General features: G+C 42.0%; 1 protein-coding gene across 1 annotated transcript in view; it reads left to right on the forward strand.

Annotated features, from left to right (window-relative positions):
• Positions 1–975: 975 nt before the first annotated feature.
• Positions 976–20,003, forward strand: part of LOC109102473 — a 39,006-nt gene continuing 19,978 nt past the window's right edge. The window contains exon 1 of the mRNA XM_042722969.1: positions 976–1,394. Coding sequence (XP_042578903.1) covers positions 1,189–1,394 — 206 coding nt within the window. The 5' untranslated portion in view covers positions 976–1,188. The remainder of the gene's footprint in view (positions 1,395–20,003) is intronic.

Genomic DNA, 20,003 nt, shown 5'->3' on the forward strand with positions numbered 1-20,003 from the left:
GTGTACCAAATGTCCACATACTGCTACAGGGGTTACAGCAGACACGGTCAATACAGAGAACTGATGAGCTGCAGATACCTAGCACTGACTAAACAGAACTGATTCAATGCTGATACTATCAGCACGAGTGAACCAAGTACTCAAATGAGGGTGCTAATTTTGAATGATTATAATGTTTGAACTTAAATTATGATAAACACTAAGTGCAATAGCAATAGCAATGGATTCTATTTACACTAAATGAAAAGTGCAAGAGGCAGATATTTGCACCTCAGTACTGTAGTACATTACAAAACAGTATGCAATAATGTATTGAGTGTAAATTATCTTTTTTATTAAAATTATTAAATAGATTCTGCCTTGGGACAATAAAGCCCCCCCAAACCTAACCGATCAACACCTATGAGCCAGTTTTCGATTATTTTCTTAATTTTATTGAAAATAAATGTCTATCTGATCTGACATGTGATGGAAAAGAGAAAAGTTGAACTCGAGTTGATCGCAACAAAAAGTTACCGCTAAACGCTTTACCATCTATGCCAATGGAGCCGTTTTTCAGCTAACGTTGACTAGCCCAACCACACGTTTGTGGGCGAAGTTGCACTTAGTGTAAATAGACACTGTTAATTGTAAAGTGGACACGCATCAATCATTTATTAATTATTAATGCACACACAGAAGAAAGTATTTTTGTGGTGAAATGTATTTGATTATTGACGCACTATTTTAGTAAACACTTCCAAAAAAAAATAATTTTCCCCCCAAAATAAAGCTTGATAAATTAATCTTAATAAACAAGATATTAGTTTTTATACATTGCTGTGGATAGGCACCTTTAGAAGAGTATAATGAGTAAGACAGAGAATCTTTTGGTAAGCAACATCATAAGAAAAGTGACATAATATTAATCAGAAAACCACAAATACAACACTCTTAAGTCTCATTATGATAGTCTATTTTTGCTGAGTCATGAAATAAATGAGTTTACTGGATTTGAGTGAAATAATACGTATATTAAGCATTTACAACCTGTGAGTTTAAAAAACAGCTAAGTTATAACTGTTAATCATTGATTTATAGTCATTTTGAAAGTAATTTTAAATCAGACATGAGTTACTGTGCAGGAGACTGAAAGACTCAATATTAGGCTACATTAATTCAATAATACCTTTATCACTGTACTCTGCTATGTCATGCAAGCCACTGTTTGTTCATCATATCGAAAGTGATACTGAGAGTGATGCTGAAAATGTCACGTGGAAGATAAAAGCTTTGCAGCAAACACAAAAATCAATAACATCAGCAGTGTATGTAAGGTCTCGAGAAAGTCATCCAGGAGACATCAGAACAAAGCTACAGCTCAGACGTTCTTCAGGGCTTCAGGATAAAAGCAGGTAAGCAAGAACAATCCCTGAATTTATTTAATTTCAGTTTACTTCAGCTTAATGTATGTTAATCTTTAAAGCTGGGAAAAGCAGTCTGCAGAACAGACAAATGGGAACAAATGCTTGGCTCGAACAGATTTCTGAATTCACAGCAATCACTCTAATGGCCCTTATAGATCAGGGCCTGTATTCACAAAAAAACCTATGGTTAAAAGTAGCTCATAACTCGCCGATTTTTCTTTTATGTTTGCATGTCTTACTATCAGCCATGATTTTTCTAATCTGCTAATTAAAAAGCTGTTTATAAGCATATTACCAACATTTTATTAGTCGCTTAGTCACAGAAAAAAAAATAAAAAAATCCACATGAAGTGGCGAAATCACACAGTTCGTGACGGACAAATCCTTAACAGCTGGTCTGTGTGCTAATATAGTACATTGGGCAGGACATCCATATGCTCACCTTACATTCATCGACCTCAAATATGGTGTATCATCTGAGATATGTATGTAGTAGCAACTTTACATGGCAGTTCAATCTAATGTTAGCCTAGAAAAAAGTGTGCATGTTTGTGCAGAGTGTGGAAGCTGAACAGTAGCGCGCTTGGGCTACTGCAAGACAGATGGAGGCACCGCTGCGATCATTTGATCTTAAAATACTTCAACATTTTTGGTCATACAGATAAGAGTAATACAGATAAGAGTAATGCATCTTTTGTATCTGTAAAGACTCTACGTTTATTCATGTGCACTCAGAATAACAACAAAATGTTGCGCTTTTGAAAATTAATTAAAGCAAACATGATGTGCTTTCTGCCCTCTCAGACTCTGTGAACTTGAGCACGTCACTTCGAAACTCTGGATGCTTGCCTTATTAAAGACATGAAAAATATATCTATAGAGAGTGGAACTTTTAAATGAACCAATTCAAACAGAAAACAAATATTCTTAGATTATGTAATCCGTATGAAACATGCATACAGGCACATCCACTACTGCAGAGATAATGAGTCTGTGTAGCCGACTTCATCTCTTAAACTGAAAACAGAAAGCACTAAAAGTGAAAGTGACGTGACATACAGCCAAGTATGGGACCCATATTCAGAATTCATGTTCTGCATTTAACCCATCCAAAGTGCACACACACAGCAGTGAACACACCGTGAACACACACCCGGAGCAGTGGGCAGCCATTTATGCTGCGGCGCCCTGGGAAAATTGTTACGTAATTTATTCTTACGCCCTAGTGTAACAATAAATTATTAAAACGTTAATGCAGTGTACTTACTGTTTTTCCCTAACACATTCATTATTATTATATTTGCCGGTGCACTGAGGCAAGCCTTTTTTGCATGCGCTTGAGTTCTTATTAGGCTATGTAGGCAATTAAAGGCTCATTATTATATATTATATAATATATAGCCTACTTGTTTAATAAGTGACACTTAGTCTGGATTTTAAAATCTTTATTTGAATGTGGCAATTAACATTTTTATTTTAAAACCTTTACTTGTATATGGCAACATAATATTGTGCTCTACAATATTTCTACGAATAAATCTCTGACAGAGACTATCAGCCAATCACTGTGTGCATAGATAGTAAGAATGCTGACATCATCCATAGCAACAAGGTCAACCCCGCCCCTTACTCTTAGTTTAAGACTTCTGTCTATTCTTTAGTAAAAGTTTGTCTCAGCAGCTTTGTGAATAGGTTTTAAGAAAAAACTTTTAGCTAAAAACTTTACTGCTATTCATGAGAACACCTAGTGGTAAGATATAATGTTTTGTGAATACGAGCCCTGGAAGTTCTTCTTGTAGGATTGGAGATCCATGATAAAATGGTTCTCAATGACTGTGTTGATGTTTAGTGCTATATGATTTGTCCGAAAAGAATGATTAATTATCAATTGAGGATTTGTTATTCGTATGGTCTGGTGATCATACAGTGTTTGTCTATGCATACAAATGCGGATAAACTGTGTTCCGTAGTGCTTTCATACAGAATGCTTCTTTGAAACCTTAAAAATGGGATGATTCCATATTCCATATACGGAACAGTTGGCAACCCTAGTATGTGCTTATCTAACAAAAAAAAAAAACACCAGACCGTCCCCTAAATGTCTTCTGTGACCGATCCCTGGACGTCTTCATGTAGGTTTCTGTGTGTGTGTGTTTAAACCTTGTTTTTATCTTCATCACTGCTATTTTTTATCAGTTAAATATTTTTAATACATAAGGATCCTTGTGCCTAATAGTTGAGTTTTTCTTGTGTGATGGAGAAATTCTGCACTGTGACTCGACAGCACGCTTATTTGGACAGCAAGATGCTGAGTTTTCCTGCATCTGTTTTGAAAGATATGTTACATACGTGGCACAAAAGTGACCCATGCAGATAGACTGCTTATGCCTGGACAGACAAATCTGATTGGAGCACTTGCTGTTAAAATTGTGAACAGTTTGCCTGAAAAGGTCTGATTCGAGAAATAATCTGATTTGCCTGCATTCTGAACATCAGCCATTATACATTATAGTCACCTATTTCACAAAAACACGGGATGCGGAAAACGCAAGTGTCTAGTTCATAATCAATAAGACACAGAAAGTATAGCTTTTTGTGGCAGTTATACATTTTATTATATAGTATAAATGTATATTAAGCATGCAGCAAGTTGATCCACATTATTTCTCCCCCATTTTCACTATATACTTCACAGACACAAACACAAACACACAAAATGCCTTGGTTACAGATGTAACTTTGGTTCCCTGAGATAACAGGATTGAGCACTGCTTTAAACTTAATGCTTTGTGGGAAAAGGGGAGTCAAGGAAAGCTTCCTTGTCTTCGTCCTTGAGAGTCAGACAGAGGTTGGAAATTGCATAGCTGATAGCCTCGGCCATAGCTTTCATGACCAGTGGTGTAACTGTGTTTTAAAAAGTGGGTGAGACAGGAGTGTGTGTGTGTGTGTGTCGGGGGGGGGGGGGGGCGGGGGGGGGGAGGGGTCGCTAATATAATGCTACACTGAGTTTAATGTGTCAACATAGAAATCATGTTTAACTTGATAGTTTCATTCTTACATGTACTATAATGCAATGTATTATTACGCCTGAGATTCTTCACATCAGTGAATAAACACATAGATACGCAGTAGACATTTGTATTTTTTTCTGATTAAAATCAAAGATGTTCATCAGTATATCAAGAGCAGGGACACTTTTGTGTATATTTAAGCTGCATCCCAAATGATGCACTATGCACTTATACACTATGTACTTATGCACTATGCATTCTATCATGTAGTGTACGAATTATATATGGTTACTTTACCTTCATCATGCCCTTGTGTTTGCCGTCTTGTGTCAGTCTGTAAGCGTTGTGTAGAAGCTCAGATCTTCTCGTTGCCTGACGTGTTTCTGACCCAAGCCTTGTTTTGCTTATTTTTCCCAGTCTATTCGGTCTAGTGTTCCTGTTTTGTCATCTCTTCCTTTTTTACCCGCCTGCTCCTCTAGGACTCTGGTGAGCTGTCCGCCTTGGCTCTCGCTGTCCATAAGCCTGTGTCTTCACGGCAGCCGATTCCTCTCTGCTCACGCTCTGTGCTGCTTTTGGAATTCAGAGTCAGCTATCAAATGTGGGGAAGTCATGGCCTAATGTTTAGAGAGTTTGACTCCTAACCCTAAGGTTATGGGTTCGAGTCTCGGGCCGGCAATACCACGAGTGATGTGCCCTTGAGCAAGGCACCGAACCCCCAACTGCTCCCCGGGCGCTGCAGCATAAATGGCTCCCCACTGCTCCGGTTGTGTGTTCACGGTGTGTGTGTGTGTGTGTGTTCACTGCTGTGTGTGTGCACTTTGGATGGGTTAAATGCAGAGCACGAATTCTGAGTATGGGTCACCATACTTGGCTGTATGTTACGTCACTTTCACTTTCACTTTTCAATTGCTGGCTCACCACCTCCCTTCACCGCTGGTTCTGCAGAAGCCGGTTTGACCTCCACGCTGGCGGCTTTGCTATCCGGGTGATTAATCTACAGAGTTTTTTGTCACAGTTCAATAAACTTTGAAATTTTGATTGACAGTAGTGTTTCAGCACAGACTGGACTGGTGTCTTACCTCAGACCCGCCCTGAGTGAGCTGTCATCAGTCCACCATTGTTTCACCGCCAGAGCAGATGTAGACAATAATGACTCCTCTCCTACGCGATTGAGATGTTTTGTTGTTGGATGTAATAATGAACATAGCAGTTGTCATTTACTCCTGACATCTGAGCCGCTGAAGACGCAGTGGATTACATTTCTTTTTTAAGAGAATGCGCCCCCAATCTACATAAATGCATCTATGTTTGCACAAATCATCCTTGATCCAGCTTCACATGCAGAAACAAGTGTAAGGTTTTTTTATTATTTTTATTTTTTTTTTGAATTATCTTTTTATTGATTTTTAACAATTTATTAACATAACGGACAGAAGAGAAAAAATATATAATAATAAAAAAAAAAAAATAAAAAAATACAGCAAATTAAACCAAGTCAGTCCATGGTCACAGATCACAGTTCAACCTTTGTAAATGTTATGTAAACATGCCAAACATTGTAGTGTCAGAGGTCCATAAGCGGTTCCCATATCTTTCTGAAGGCATCCCACTTATTTTTTAGGACGTATGTGCGTTGTTCCAGCCTTAAAGTTTCATTTAGGATTTGTTTAAACAGATTGAATGATGGGGGTCTTTGTTGTTTCCAATTGAGCAAGATGCATTTCTTTGCTATATACGACATTAAGATTATCCTCTTCCTACATGTGGTGTCCAGTGTCTTGTCCAATTCAGTACCAAAGAGGTACAGTGTTGGTGTAATGTCCAGCGGGGTTTTCACAATCTTAACAGTTAGATCATGTACTGCCTTCCAGAAATGTTTTAATTTCCTGCATTCCCAAAAAACATGCATAATTGACACTTTACATGTTTTACAACGATGACATCTGGGGGATGAATTAGGAAACATTTTACTTAAGTGGAGCGGAGTAAGGTACATTCTGTGCATGAATTTATAATTTTGTTTGATTATTTTATTACAGGACAGTGAGGAAAAAACATTCTGACATATCGTATCCCACTGATCGTCATCAAAAGCACATCCCATATCCTTCTGCCATACGTTCCTAAGTGGGGTTAAGGAAGAGCTGTAATGGTCCAACAAAGTGCTATAAATTTCAGAGATTTTTCCTTTTAATGATGTCGATTTTACCAAAATCTCCTCAAGATTTGTTAGCCCCAAAGATAGGCGTTTTTCCCCTTTTAGGGTGTTTATTAGGTGGCGAATTTGTAAGTATTTATAAAAGTCCCGTTTCGGAATTTCATATTCTGACATTAAAACAGCAAAGGACTTGAGCGTATCACCATCGAACAATTGTTGGAATTGGTATATACCATTACTTCTCCACTTTGCAAACAAGGAACCACCAATAGATGGTGGCAGATCTGGATTTAAGGATAAGGGGGAAAGCCTGGAGATTTTACCAAAATTCCCACAGAACTTGTTTGTGTCTTGCCAAGCCCGAAGAATGTTGTAAACTACATACGTTTTTGTTATTTGATGTAGTGCATTTATGTTGTTAATGAATGGTAGCAAGGTTGTGGAAATAGGAGTACAAAGTTCTTCTTCTATGTCTTTCCAGTGTGAGGTTAACATTTTGTTTACAGATTTAAAGAAAGTTTTATCCAAGTAACAGGGCAGTGACTGAAATAAATAACTAAAACGGGGCAGAACATTCATTTTAATTACATTAGTTCGTCCGAGAAATTAGATGGGGAGCAATTTCCAATGTTCTAATTCTTCTTTAATCTTTTTAAGCAGTGGAATGTAGTTTATGAGGTAGAGGTCCTTAAGTTTTAGAGCCACATTCACCCCAAGATATTTAAAGCTTCTTTGAGCCCAGGGCGAACGGTGAGATTGCCTTGAGTCCATTCGAAACTGACGAGTTAATTAATAAGGCATCGGATTTTGTCAAATTGATTTTATAGCCTGATATTGTTCCAAATTTAGTGATAAGGTCTAATATTGCTGGGATTGATTGCTCGGGAATAGTTAAGTATAGAATTAGAACAAAATTTCACTTTATGCCGATGATATGTGTTTTCCCGATATTTATACCAGCAATCTCTTCATTAGCCCGTATGGCTTCTGCGAGTGGTTCAATTGCCAAGTTAAATAAAAATGGAGACAAAGGGCACTCCTGCCGACAGCCTCTAAACAAATCAAGTTTTTCAGTGAGGGTACCATTTATACATATTTGGGCTTGTGACAGTGACGTGACATACAGCCAAGTATGGTGACCCATACTCAGAATTCGTGCTCTGCATTTAACCCATCCAAAGTGCACACACACAGCAGTGAACACACACACACTGTGAACACACACCCGGAGTGGCAGTGGGCAGCCATTTATGCTGCGGCACCCGGGGAGCAGTTGGGGGTTCGGTGCCTTGCTCAAGGGCACATCAGTCTTGGTGTTGCCGGCCCGAGACTCGAACCCACAACCTTAGGGTTAGGAGTCAAACTCTCTAACCACTAGGCCACGACTTTGTGGATTGCTATACATAGTTCTGACCCACCTAATACATTTTTCACCAAGATTAAATTTCTCCAGAACGGCAAACAGATATGACCACTCAACCCTATCAAACGCTTTTTCTGCGTCAAGCGAAAGTAGTAAGGCTGTTCTGTTGTGTAGGGATGAGTGGTCAATTATATTTAATAGCCTCCGGATATTGTCAGATGCATAGCGTGCCTTCATAAAGCCGGACTGATCGGGATTAATAATCTGGGGCAAAAGGTCTTCCAGCCTGTGTGCAATTAATTTGGATAATATCTTAAAGTCAACTGGAAGTAATGAAATTGGGCGAAATGATGCGCATTCAGCAGCATCCTTGTCCTTCTTGTGTATTAAAGATATTATTGCTGTCTTCATAGTGTCAGGAAGAACGCCATTTTCAAAAAAATCAGTAACCATGGGCATGAAAAGTGGCTCGATTTGCACCCAGAAAGCCTTATAGAATTCTACAGAATATCCGTCCAAACCTGGGGTTTTTCCGGAGGGCATTGACTTAATTGCTTGTAACACTTCCTCTGGGGTGAATGGGGCACTTAACTGCTCCTTCTCATCCTCTGAGATAGAGGGTAAGGATATTTTTTCCAAAAATCTGTGGATATCTTTTGCGGAGGGATTTTCTGACGCGTAAAGCTGTTTATAAAAATCAAGAAATGAGGACTTAATAGATTGTGTATCATATTTCAACTGGCCTGCCGCATTACATGTGCATTTTATTGTGCTTTCTGCACGTTCTTTTTTGAGTTGATAGGTTAGAAATTTACTCGGCTTGTTACCATATTCATGATGTTTCTGTTTAGTAAAGAATAAAATTTTTTAATATGTTCTGTTTGAATGAGATTAAGATTAGTTCTGGCTGCATAAAGTTTTCTCAAGTTTTCCTCTGTAGGAGATTGTTTATGACATTGTTCCAAATCGATTAACTCTTTCTTAAGTTGTTCTCCTTGTTTAGTAATTGATTTTTTTTTTTGCAGATGCGTATGAGATCAACTGGCCCCTAATTACTGCTTTAGCCGCGTCCCACATCACTGCCGGAGTAACAGGGGAGGACGCATTATCCTGTCTGTACTGCTCTAACCATTTTCTAACATTTTTACAGGCTTCATGGTCTGTGAGAAGTGAGGCATTAAATCTCCATTGTTTGGTTTGATTTGTCTGTTGGGGGAGGGATAACCGCAAGTAGACTGGTGAGTGGTCTGATATAAGAATGGGCCCTATATCACATGAAACTATGGATGAGAGATGATCTTGGGGTAAAAAAAATAAAAATAAACGGGAGTATGATTTGTGTCTAGCCGAATAGAAAGTGTAGTCTTTCCTTGTGGGATTAAGTTCTCTCCAAACATCGACCAGGCCTACATCAGCCGAGGCTAATCTCAGAGTCTTAGAAGCGTTGGGGTTAGACAGTGTGGTTGAAGATTACTATCCATATGACAATTAAAATCTCCAGCAACTATTCCAAAGTCTGTATTATATTGATTAAATAGGCTGATTATATCCATCATGAATTTAGGGTTATCTTCGTTTGGTGCGTATACGTTCAACAATGTCAGTTCTTGTCCATATAGCATCCCCTTGATTAGTATTTGTCTGCCACCAAAATCGCTATATTGCTCCTTAAATATGAAAGGTATTCTTTTATGAATAAGTATTGCAGTTCCCCTTTTATTGCTAGTAAAGCTAGAAAAATAAACTTGCCCGACCCAATCTCTCTTGAGTTTTTTGTGCTCTTCATTGTGACCATGATAGAGTTAAAGTAAAAGAAAAAACAATATAAGACTAACGAACTAATAAAAGCAAAAAATATAACATGGGTAGAGCATGAGGGGCCCCCTCTACCCACTCCCTCCCCGCCTCCCCAAAACCCTAGCCTAGTCCCCAAACGACAAGGCAACCCCATTGAAACACGTAACACCCTCAAGTTGACCGGCAAGTAACAGCTAACTGTCAACAGCGCACATCTGTTTAGAAAAAGGCGGCATCTCTGTGCAGGAGAACGGCAAGAAAAGAGTTAAAGCTTAAATTTCTTAGGTGGTACTTCACTCCACTTAATAGCAAGCATGCAGGTAATAAAAAAAAATAAATAAAAAAAAACCTTTTATATTTGTCCAAATAAACAATATAATAGCATAAAAAAGATAAATGTATAATAATTGTTCTCAAGTATATATATATATATATATATATATATATATATATATATATATATATATATATATATATAAAAAAAGAATAAAAAAAAAGCAATGCTCAGCCTTGCTCTCTTCTATATACCATGCTAGAAAAGTATCAAATATATCCAAAGTAAAGTGACAGTCATATACAAAGGCTGCTAATATTCACGGAAAATAAATAAATAAAATAAAGATAAAGCAAGAGTCTGTTTGATAGTAGCCTGTGTGTGCCTGCTGCGGATTGTTCATATTTCCCACCGATGTAGAGCCCAACGTTACCTGGCTTAACTGGCCACCATCAGGCCCAATGGTGAGCCTGATTTCTGCACAAAAATGTATGTACTCACCCCTCATCAGGTATGGAAAACGATTCAGTTCAGTTCAAACCTGGTCAAATTTAGGCTATTTTGCAGTGATTTTGCGGTGGAATTCCTCAGCCTCTTGTGGGGAGGAAAACATCTGGATCTTCCCGTTGTGTAGCACTCTCAGTTTACATGGTTGGAGGTGAAATCCTCGGAAGGTCCCCATGTCAACAAACAGCTTTTTTACAGTGTTGAACTCCCATCTTCGTCGGATCGTCTCCGCGGAGAAATCCTGGACGAATGCGAGTTTGGATCCGTCGTGTGTAATGTCCCGTTGTCTTGTGGAGCGTAAGATGAATTCTTTATCTTGATAGTTGAGAAAGCGAAGGAGGACGGCTCGATTCTGGTTGGGGATAGCTGAGGCCAAGGTACGGTGGGCTCTTTCTAATATGAATACTCTGTCGGATTCGATGCCCAGCCACTGGGGTAACATATCGGTTATAAAGTCCAAAAGAGGACGCTTACCCTCAGCTCCCTCCTTAAGACCAAACAGCCGGATATTTTTCCTCCTACCGCGGTTTTCTAGGTCTCTGTATGCGAGCCGCCTTGTTGCTTTAGCCAGATCCCTCTCGCTCTTATCCAGCGCGTCCTCTGTAGCGACTATGCGGGCTTCAGCCTCCTCGATTCGTTTTTCATTAGCTGTCACATCTCGTTTAATTTCACCTAAATTATTCTCCATCACCGAGATAGAGTTCATCAGCTCCCCCAGTTGGTTGTTTATTCCGTCCAGCTTCGAGCTGAACTCAGAGCGGAGTGATTTAAGCTCAGTTAGCATGTCAGTTACACTAGCCATGCTGTTAGCTTCGACACTCTCGACCGAAAAGATATCTTCACGCTTCGTGAGCTTGTTTTGCGAGCATTCACTAGTTCACGCTTACATATTATTAGCTGAGGTATGCAATGCGTATTTGGCGTGCTGTCCGGGGAAGGGCTTCGAGCTCGGGAATGGCCCGAACCTAGAGTACCCCCCAAAAAGCAATTGAACGAAGGACAGCCGCCAGATTAAGAACGCCCCCCAAAAATAGCATTGTAAGTACTGGTGGGGGCTAATTTTTTATTTTCCTGAGAAGTCGGCTGGTTGGCAGGCCGGAAGAGCCTACGTACTCCGGTGGGAGCGGCTTAAGCATTGGAAGGGTAGGCCCCACCGGCTGCTGGTACCGGACTGCGTGGTTTGGGGCGCCCGGTCGGTAGGCCTCGAGCCGATGCTCAACGGGAGCTCACAGCATTGGAACGGGTGAGCCCAACCGGCTGATGAGGAGGAGCAGCGTGATTGTATAGCCCGACCGGGAGGGCCCGAGTTGCCTCGACTGGAATAGGTCATGGTGTCGGCGTACGGGCCCTACAGGCTAACAAGCTCCTGCTATTTCGTTGGGCGAAGGGAAAATGGCTGACCGAGAGGGCCCATGAAGCCTCCGACTGGAGATTAAGACTCAGGACGACGGACGTCTGGGTCCTCTCAGCTGAGTAGATAAACAGGCTTTGGGCCGCCCGACAAGAGGACTCTTGCGACATCCGACGGGAGATTGCTTCTCACGGCATCGGATGGATGAGACTTGCTTGCAGGTGGCAAGTATAGAAACCCGACCAGGAGAACTCTCGCCAGACGTCTGAAGGGAGCGCACGCATCAGACGGGTAAGCCTCGCTGGACGGGGAGAGTGAAAAGGAAAACCCGACTGGGAGGGCTCTCGCGGCATCCGATGGGGTATCATACTCAGAACATCGAACAGGTAAGCCTCGCCAGGCGGGGTTAAAAGATGTGAGGATAGCTGAGAGGGTTTTAGGCAGGGTTTGGCGGGAGGTTGAGACTCATAGCGTTGGACGGTTAAGCCTCGCCTACCGTCAAATGGAAAGGTAGGTTGTGTGGCCAGGAGACTCTTACCGATGTCCGAAGGGAGCACACGCATCGAACGGGTAAGTCTCGCCAACCGTAGAATGGAAAGGTAAAGGTTGTCTGGCCAGGATGCTCTCGCCGGCGTCCGAAGGGAGCACACGCATCGAACAGGTAAGCCTCGCTGATCATAGAAATGGAAAAGGTACGGTTGTCTAATCAGGAGGCTCTTGCCGACGTCCGAAGGGAGCACACGCATCGAACAGGTAAGCCTCTCCGGATGTAAGACGGAAGATGTAAAATTAAATGGCCAGGAGGCTCTTGTCAGCATCCAACAGGGACTTCCTGCTCACTGTATCGGCTGGGTAAGCCTCGCGGGCCATAGAATGGAAAAGGTAAGTTTGCGTGGCCGTGAGACTCTCGTCAACGTTTTATGGAAGTTTGCTACTCACAGCATAAGACGGGGGGCTTGATACTCGCGGCATCGGACGGCTTGCATATTGGGTAGATCGGTTTGGCGACCGAAAAACATGGAAAGGTAACGGTTGTCTGGCCAGGAGGCTCTCACCGGCATCCGATGGGAGCACACGCATCAAACGGGTAAGCCTCTCTGGCTGAAGGACGGAAAAGGTTGTCTAGCCGGGAGGCTCTCACCTACGTCCAATGGGAGCTCCAACTCCATGCATCAAACGGGTAAGCCTCGCAGGCCAAAAAACGGAAAAGGTAAGGTTGTCTAACCGGGAGGCTCTCACCAACATCCGATGGGAGCTCAAACTCCAGGCATCGAATGGGTAAACCTCTCCGGGCGTAAGACGGAACAGCAATGTAGAGTAGCCGGGCGGCTCTCACCTACATCCGATGGGAGCTCCAACTCCATGCATCGAACGGGTAAGCCTTGCTGGCCGGCATCCAGTTGGAGCTCAATACTCACGGCGCCGGATGGGTAAGTCTCGCCGACCGGAAAAGGGGAAAGTTAAGGTTGTTTAACTGGGAAGCTCTCGCTGACGTTCAATGGGAGCACACTGCATCAAACGGGTAAGCCTCGCTGGCCGTAAAATGGAAAAGGTAAAGTTGTGTGGCCGGGAGGCTCTCGCCGGCATTTGGTTGGAGCTCAATACTCACGGCGCCGGATGGGTAAGTCTCGCCGAACATAAAAGGGGAAAGTTAAGGTTGTTTAACTGGGAAGCTCTCGCCGACGTTCGATGGGAGCACACTGCATCAAATGGGTAAGCCTCGCTGGCCGTAAAACAGAAAAGGTAAAGTTGTGTGGCCGGGAGGCTCTCGCCGGCATCCGACAGGAGCTCAATGCTCGGTGCACAGACGGGTAAGCAACACCGTTAGTTGAAAGAAAACATTCACTCGACCTGGAAAGCTATTGCAGCATCTGACGGGAGTTTAATACTTGCGACATCAGACGGGTAAACCTCGCTGGTAGTTGGACGGAAAAGGCAAGGTTTGCTCGACCAGGAGGCTCTTGCGGCATCTGACGGGAATTCGATACTTGCTGCATCAGATGGGTGAGCCTTGCTGGTATTTGAAAGAGAAACGTTTGTTCCGCAGGGAAACACTCTTGCAGCACCTGACCAGGAGTTCAATACTCAGAGCAATTTGAGTTGTCTAAAAGGGGTGGATGCTATGAGGATTACTTTGCGTAATTGTTTAGCGAATCTGAAAAGATGCTTCCGATGACGAGTCAGAAAATCTTGGTGCGGCTTGCCTTCAAAAGTTTAGCGTACGGAAAAATAGAATTTCCTGTGTCAGTGTACCCCAAATAAGTGCCATGAATCTGCATGCATGGGCATAGCTTTGAAAGCTGAGGTGATGTCGACTTTTGCCAGCCAAGTGCTAAGACCCATTATTTTATTATTTTTTATTTTATTATTATTATTGGTTGCAAGATCATTGTTCTACGGTTGAGAGAGGGAATTCATTAAGAGCAATCGAGGTGATAATGCTTGGAAGCGGCAAATTATATGGAGCTGGCGGATCGATTGGGAGTTTCTTGTCACAGAATTTTCAGAGTAGCCACTTCAATGGGCTAATGCAAAACTGAGAAGGCGGGGCTTCGAAAGGGCTGATCATGAACCCTTCTTTAATTCGTGCCGCCTATGGGGGAAAGCTGAACAGATTATTTCATTGGAATTGCTGAACGTAATGAAAAATGGCAACATTTGATGTCCACGTTCGAGGATTTATGATTGCTGTAGCATTTCTGTCATAAAGAATTGTCCAATGTTAAAGATTGTGTACATTTGAATAAAATGTTTAGCCAAACAAGGATTAGACTGCACAGTGACACGTAGAAACAATTGTTGGGACGTTGGTGCCCTTTGAAGGCTTTTGATATAATGTGCATGTACATTATATTGTTTATAATATTATAAGTTTGTTCAATAGGACAGTATCAGTAATTGCTTTTCATACTTCATTTAAACCAGTCACCATGGCCTCATTACTATTATATATGTATTTTAGGTAATTTAAAAGGCTATTGTTTAGTTAAGTTTTTTTTTTTTTTCCCCTTTTCTTTTCTTCTTCTCTTACTTGGCTTCTGTGGAAATATAGATAGAGGCTCCTGCGGGAGCGGACACTGCTGCTGCAGTAGGGAAATACCAAGAGGCTCCTGCGGGAGCGGCTACTGCAGCAGCAGTGGGGAAAATAGGGAAAAGCTCCTGAGGGAGCGGGGGCTGCTGGGCCAGTGAAAAAAAAATAGGGAAAAACTCCTGAGGAAACAAGAACAGTAGCGTTTTTTTTTTTTTTTTTTCTTTCTTCCCCCTTTTTATTTCCCCTCTTCCTTGGCTTCTGTGGAAATATAGATACAGGCTCCTGCGGGAGCAGACACTGCTGCGGCAGTAGGGAAATACCAAGAGGCTCCTGCGGGAGCGGCTACTGTAGCAGCAGTGGGGAAAATAGGGAAAAGCTCCTGAGGGAGCGGGGGCTGCTGGGCCAGTGGAAAAAATAGGGAGAAACTCCTGAGGGAGCGAGAACGGTAGCGGGTTTTTTTTTTTTTTTTTTTTTTTTTTTTTTTTTTTTTTTTTTCAACTTTAAGGTTATTAGGTTTAAAAAGACATGCATTTCCTCTTAATCGCGCAAAAAAGTATTGAAAAACTAGCCGATGCGCACGTTGGCTAGACTTGGAGAGAGGTGCCTAGTAATACTCACGTCACATGTGAATTAGGTTGCACTTGTTGATTGTTTCTTTGTGGTACACCTTATGTGCCTATAATCGATAGTCGTTTTAGGTACATAGTTCAATCATTTTCTAGCAAATCAATCTTTTTCATCCGTTTATCTGAGTGAAGTGTAATTTAAAATACAGGAAAATATACTCGCGAAATTAAGAAAATCGTAGAATTTTTTTGTATTCTACGCCGTTTGCGACATGGCTAAATAATAATAATAATAATAATAATAATAATAATAATAATATCAAGATCCTTGTGTCACGACGTCGTTTAACGACTTTCAGCAACCAACGACATCTTTTAGCGACTTACCTAAAACTGTATTGCAACACGGCCTGTGCCGCTAGCGCAAGAGCTTGAGGCCCGGCTGCATGATGATGCTGCGGCCGGAAGAGCCACGGTAAAAGGTCTAGTCGAAGCGGGAAGCCAGTGAGGCTTTGCTGCGGTGAGATCGGGGGCGTGGCCCAGGCTCGTTGGAAGCCTGCCGCTGCGAGTCCGCGCTTAAGGAGAGCCCGGTCTTGTGCGCCGCGGGGTAATGGAGGTGTCGAGCGAGGCGAGTTCGGGGCCTTGAGAGGTTTGCTCGATATATTCCCCCCCCTTTTTTTGGATTATTTAGTAATGATTTTCGGATTACTGCTAGAATAATAACAACTTGTCTCGTACAGATCTGCTTTGTTTACCTTCGCAAGGAAGGAGCGTCTGAATTAATCGCCGTTTGCCTCAGGATTAAATGCGGTCAACTTCCCGATTGGAGGAATTGTAGGCACAGCCGAAAGATAAAAGGATGGCGGGGAAAAAATTGGAAGTGATGCCGGTAGAGGCGAGGTTAAGCCTCGGCGTCGTGCGGAGCTAGTGGCTGGTCGAGCAGAGCAGCGGCTGCAATGGAACACAGAGCTCAGCGGCGGTGTCTGGCGGAGAAGGAGCGATCCTGGGCCCGGCAGATTAGCCAGAGAACTGAAAAATCCCCATTATAGACCTCGACTTCTAAATGGGAGAAGCTGAGTCTGCCATATGATGGCAAAAGGTACAAGGCGAATGCTGATAAACCGTCAATGGATAGAGGTAAGTCAGCGGTATTTATGCTGTGGTATTGATTACTTGATTGTGGTCCACCCGTGTTGATTAGGCTAATTATCTGACGCGCTCCTCCCGAACCTTGTTAATAAAACATCATTTCGAGAAGATTTCACACTCCTTTGGTACACGGGGTTTAGGCATTATTTGTATTATGTAGTTGACCAGGTTTGCAAAGGTCTGGAGCTGTTTAATGTGCGATGTTGTATGGAGCCGTCAAACTATGCTGCCATCTTGTTCGGGCTCTCTAGCGCCCCCCTCGTGTAAGGTTTTTTTAATGAATCTTTGCAAATCGCCTTTCCTAATAATGTGCTAATTATCCAGTTTCATGATGAATGCGACTAAAGTAAACAGTCTCTCTGAGAGCAGCTCGGAAGAGAGGGGCAGGGTCAGCAGAGCTCATTAACATTTAAAGGAAAATGCTACAAAATGTCTTGCTCTGAAAAGATCTGTTCTTGACAGGGTAAAAATTGAGAAATTTTAACCAAGCTATGTTACTTTTCATTAAGACCCTAAAGAATCATATTAACTTGTGGAAAATGGGCATCCTTTGACCTCTTTAAGACTGTTTTTTTGATCCAGGGTCACATATGTATGTAAAGCTGCTTTTTATTTGAAGTGTGGTTAAATTATTGAAAAGGTAAAGTTCATAACTATACAAAGTACTGCACCATTATGATTATAATTATTTGCAAATCAAAACATTTATTTTTATCTATACTATTTTTATACTCAACAGTTAGAACTCAAATACAGTGTATTGTATTGTACATTTAATCATAACTTAAATTACTGAAGTATTTTCAGTAATTAGGACACTTGTATAAAGTACCATTTCTAAAGTATTTAAATTTCAAAACAGAGCATTAATATTATGAATATTTATATACTGAGAATACATGAACATGAACATCAGCATTAAGGCCATTTTTGCCGACGAACGGTGCTTTCACACCAAGTGCAAAATGATTGATCACCTTCTGCTAATTCACACCTGCATGCTAGGTGGCGCCAACCAACAATGCTTTTTTCCTTAGATATGTATCTCATATATGGATTTAACAGTCATAATCATCCTTTATTGTTATAAAAAATAAATAACTGCATACAAAACATTATGTCTACTTGCTTCAATATTTCATGTGTAGAAACATGTTTGACTCGATTTTTTAATCAAGTGAAATAACAACACTCATGCACATGGAATATTCAAACAAATAAACATACCTGTAACACAACAAGGAGAGAAATACATCCCCTGGCGACAGTGGGCATTTATACACATGTACATTTATCTAAAAGAGCAAACAGAAAGGAGAGATAAACCTGTGTTTGATTCAAAGAGATGGCGTCAGCCATGCAAGCACATGTTGAGCAAATTGCACCTAAACTCCACAAAGTTCATCAAATACAATCACAGTCACTCAATATCTTGTTACACAACATTAATAACCATTTATCTTAATATTATTTGTGAAATTAACAATAGTGAAGTTACAAAGAAAACTAATTTTGCGGGACTACATTTTACCTACCACCTCTCAACATCGGATAAACTCTTCTGCTGGGGGTAGGGGTGTGGTTTAACAGGTGAAAGGGCAGTTTGTCACTGCACGGCAAAGAGCGCCATGGAATAAACAGGGTCTGGGTCCAGATGCAGGGAAGCACTTTTAATAAACTGAACCAAAAAGACCAACAAGGCAAAACAAAACAGGATCAAACTCGACGACCGGAAAACCACGCCACATACAACCAGAAATACGCTTGCAGTACAATTCACAAATAACAATCAATTCAGCCAGGCAGAGTGGTGCGTGAGATGAGAATATATAGTCCGTGACAATGGGCAACAGCTGTGTGTGTGATTGAGTGACCAGGTGTGTAGAGTTTGGGGTAAATGAGTCCGGGAGAAAGGGAAGAGGCGCCCTCTGGAGGTGAGAGGGAGGAACACCGGGTCCAGACTCATCACAGGACCCCTCGTCTAAGGAATGGATTCCAGACGTTCCAGAATAAGAAATCACGGAGGGAGCCGGAGTGGAGGCGGATCAAGGCCCGTGTAGTGGAAGAGAACTCGGGGGGAACTGTGAGCGGACGCCGCTGCCGCCTAGGGGGAACTGTGATCGGACGCCGCCGCCCGGGAGGATTGTGAGCGGACGCCGCCACCTCGGGAGGGTCGTAAGCAGACGCCTCGGGGGAACTTTGAACGGACACCGCCACCTCGGGGGAACTGTGAATGGACACCGCCACCTTGGGGGAATCGTGAATGGACACCGCCATCTCTGGAGCTTTCTGAGTGGCCACCGGTGCCGAGCGGACACCATCATTTTTGTATTAAAAGAAGGACCATTCTGCCTGCATTTGAGTCTTCACCTCTCTCTCACTGTGACAGAACAGATCAGCCAGCTTGAAGACTCAGTGGCAATTGGAATTTTTTTATACCCAGTTGCCAGACAACAGAGGATCCAGACCCTGGCCAATGGGCCACATCCCTGCCCACAAGACAATCGCCCCTTTGGGCTGTATGCGGAAGATCTCTTCTATGCAGGCCAGGAGCTAGGGCTTGAGGAAAGCACCCTCATCCATCTGTTTCTAGCGGGCCTGTCAACTGAGAGGAGCTTGGGGAGCTGGATATGTGGTCCTACTGGGAGATGGTCGACCACATCATCTATTTGAAGGAAGTGGAACTGCTGGATGGTGCCCCCCTCCCAGTTCTTGGGGTCATTCTCTGGGCACCTCGGGCTTAGACGCAGCGTGAAGGATCCTCCGCTGATGTCGGTGAGGGTGTTAGTGAAAGTTCTAGAAAATTGAGACGCTTACACGGATGTCATATTTCTCGTTCTTTTACTTCAGATCACAAAAAGAAAAACCACACAACTGACCTACTTGACAAGGCTGAATGATTAATAACGATATCAGTATGTTTAGTGTGTACTTGAAGTAGGCTATATCAGGGTGAGATACACATCATTGCGATCTTTCAAAATAAACACAAACATAATAAAAATAATAAAGTGTTTCTAATTATTTACACTTAGCATCACATATGCTTCTATTCAGAAAAATTTTAATAATTATTCAACAACAAAAGTTATAACATCCTCCCACCCGATGAACTAGGTTTATCTATACTCATTTTAAGGACATTGAATTAAACTAATTCCAAGGGATATAGCAGTTGCACAGGTCTTCTTAACACACTGCCTGATGAAGTAGGGACAATGCATGAGCGTACCAGGCCATCTCTTCCTGAATTCAGTTTTTCAATTCTTCCCATTTTCCAACTTTGTCGGGGTACTTTGTCATCTCCAACTAGGACAACATCACCTTCCTTTGGCATAGTTGCTTTTATTGAATCACTCTTATGAGCTGACTTTAAGTCCATCAAATAGT

Source organism: Cyprinus carpio, chromosome B4 (assembly GCF_018340385.1).
Source record: "Cyprinus carpio isolate SPL01 chromosome B4, ASM1834038v1, whole genome shotgun sequence".
Lineage (NCBI taxonomy): Eukaryota > Metazoa > Chordata > Actinopteri > Cypriniformes > Cyprinidae > Cyprinus > Cyprinus carpio.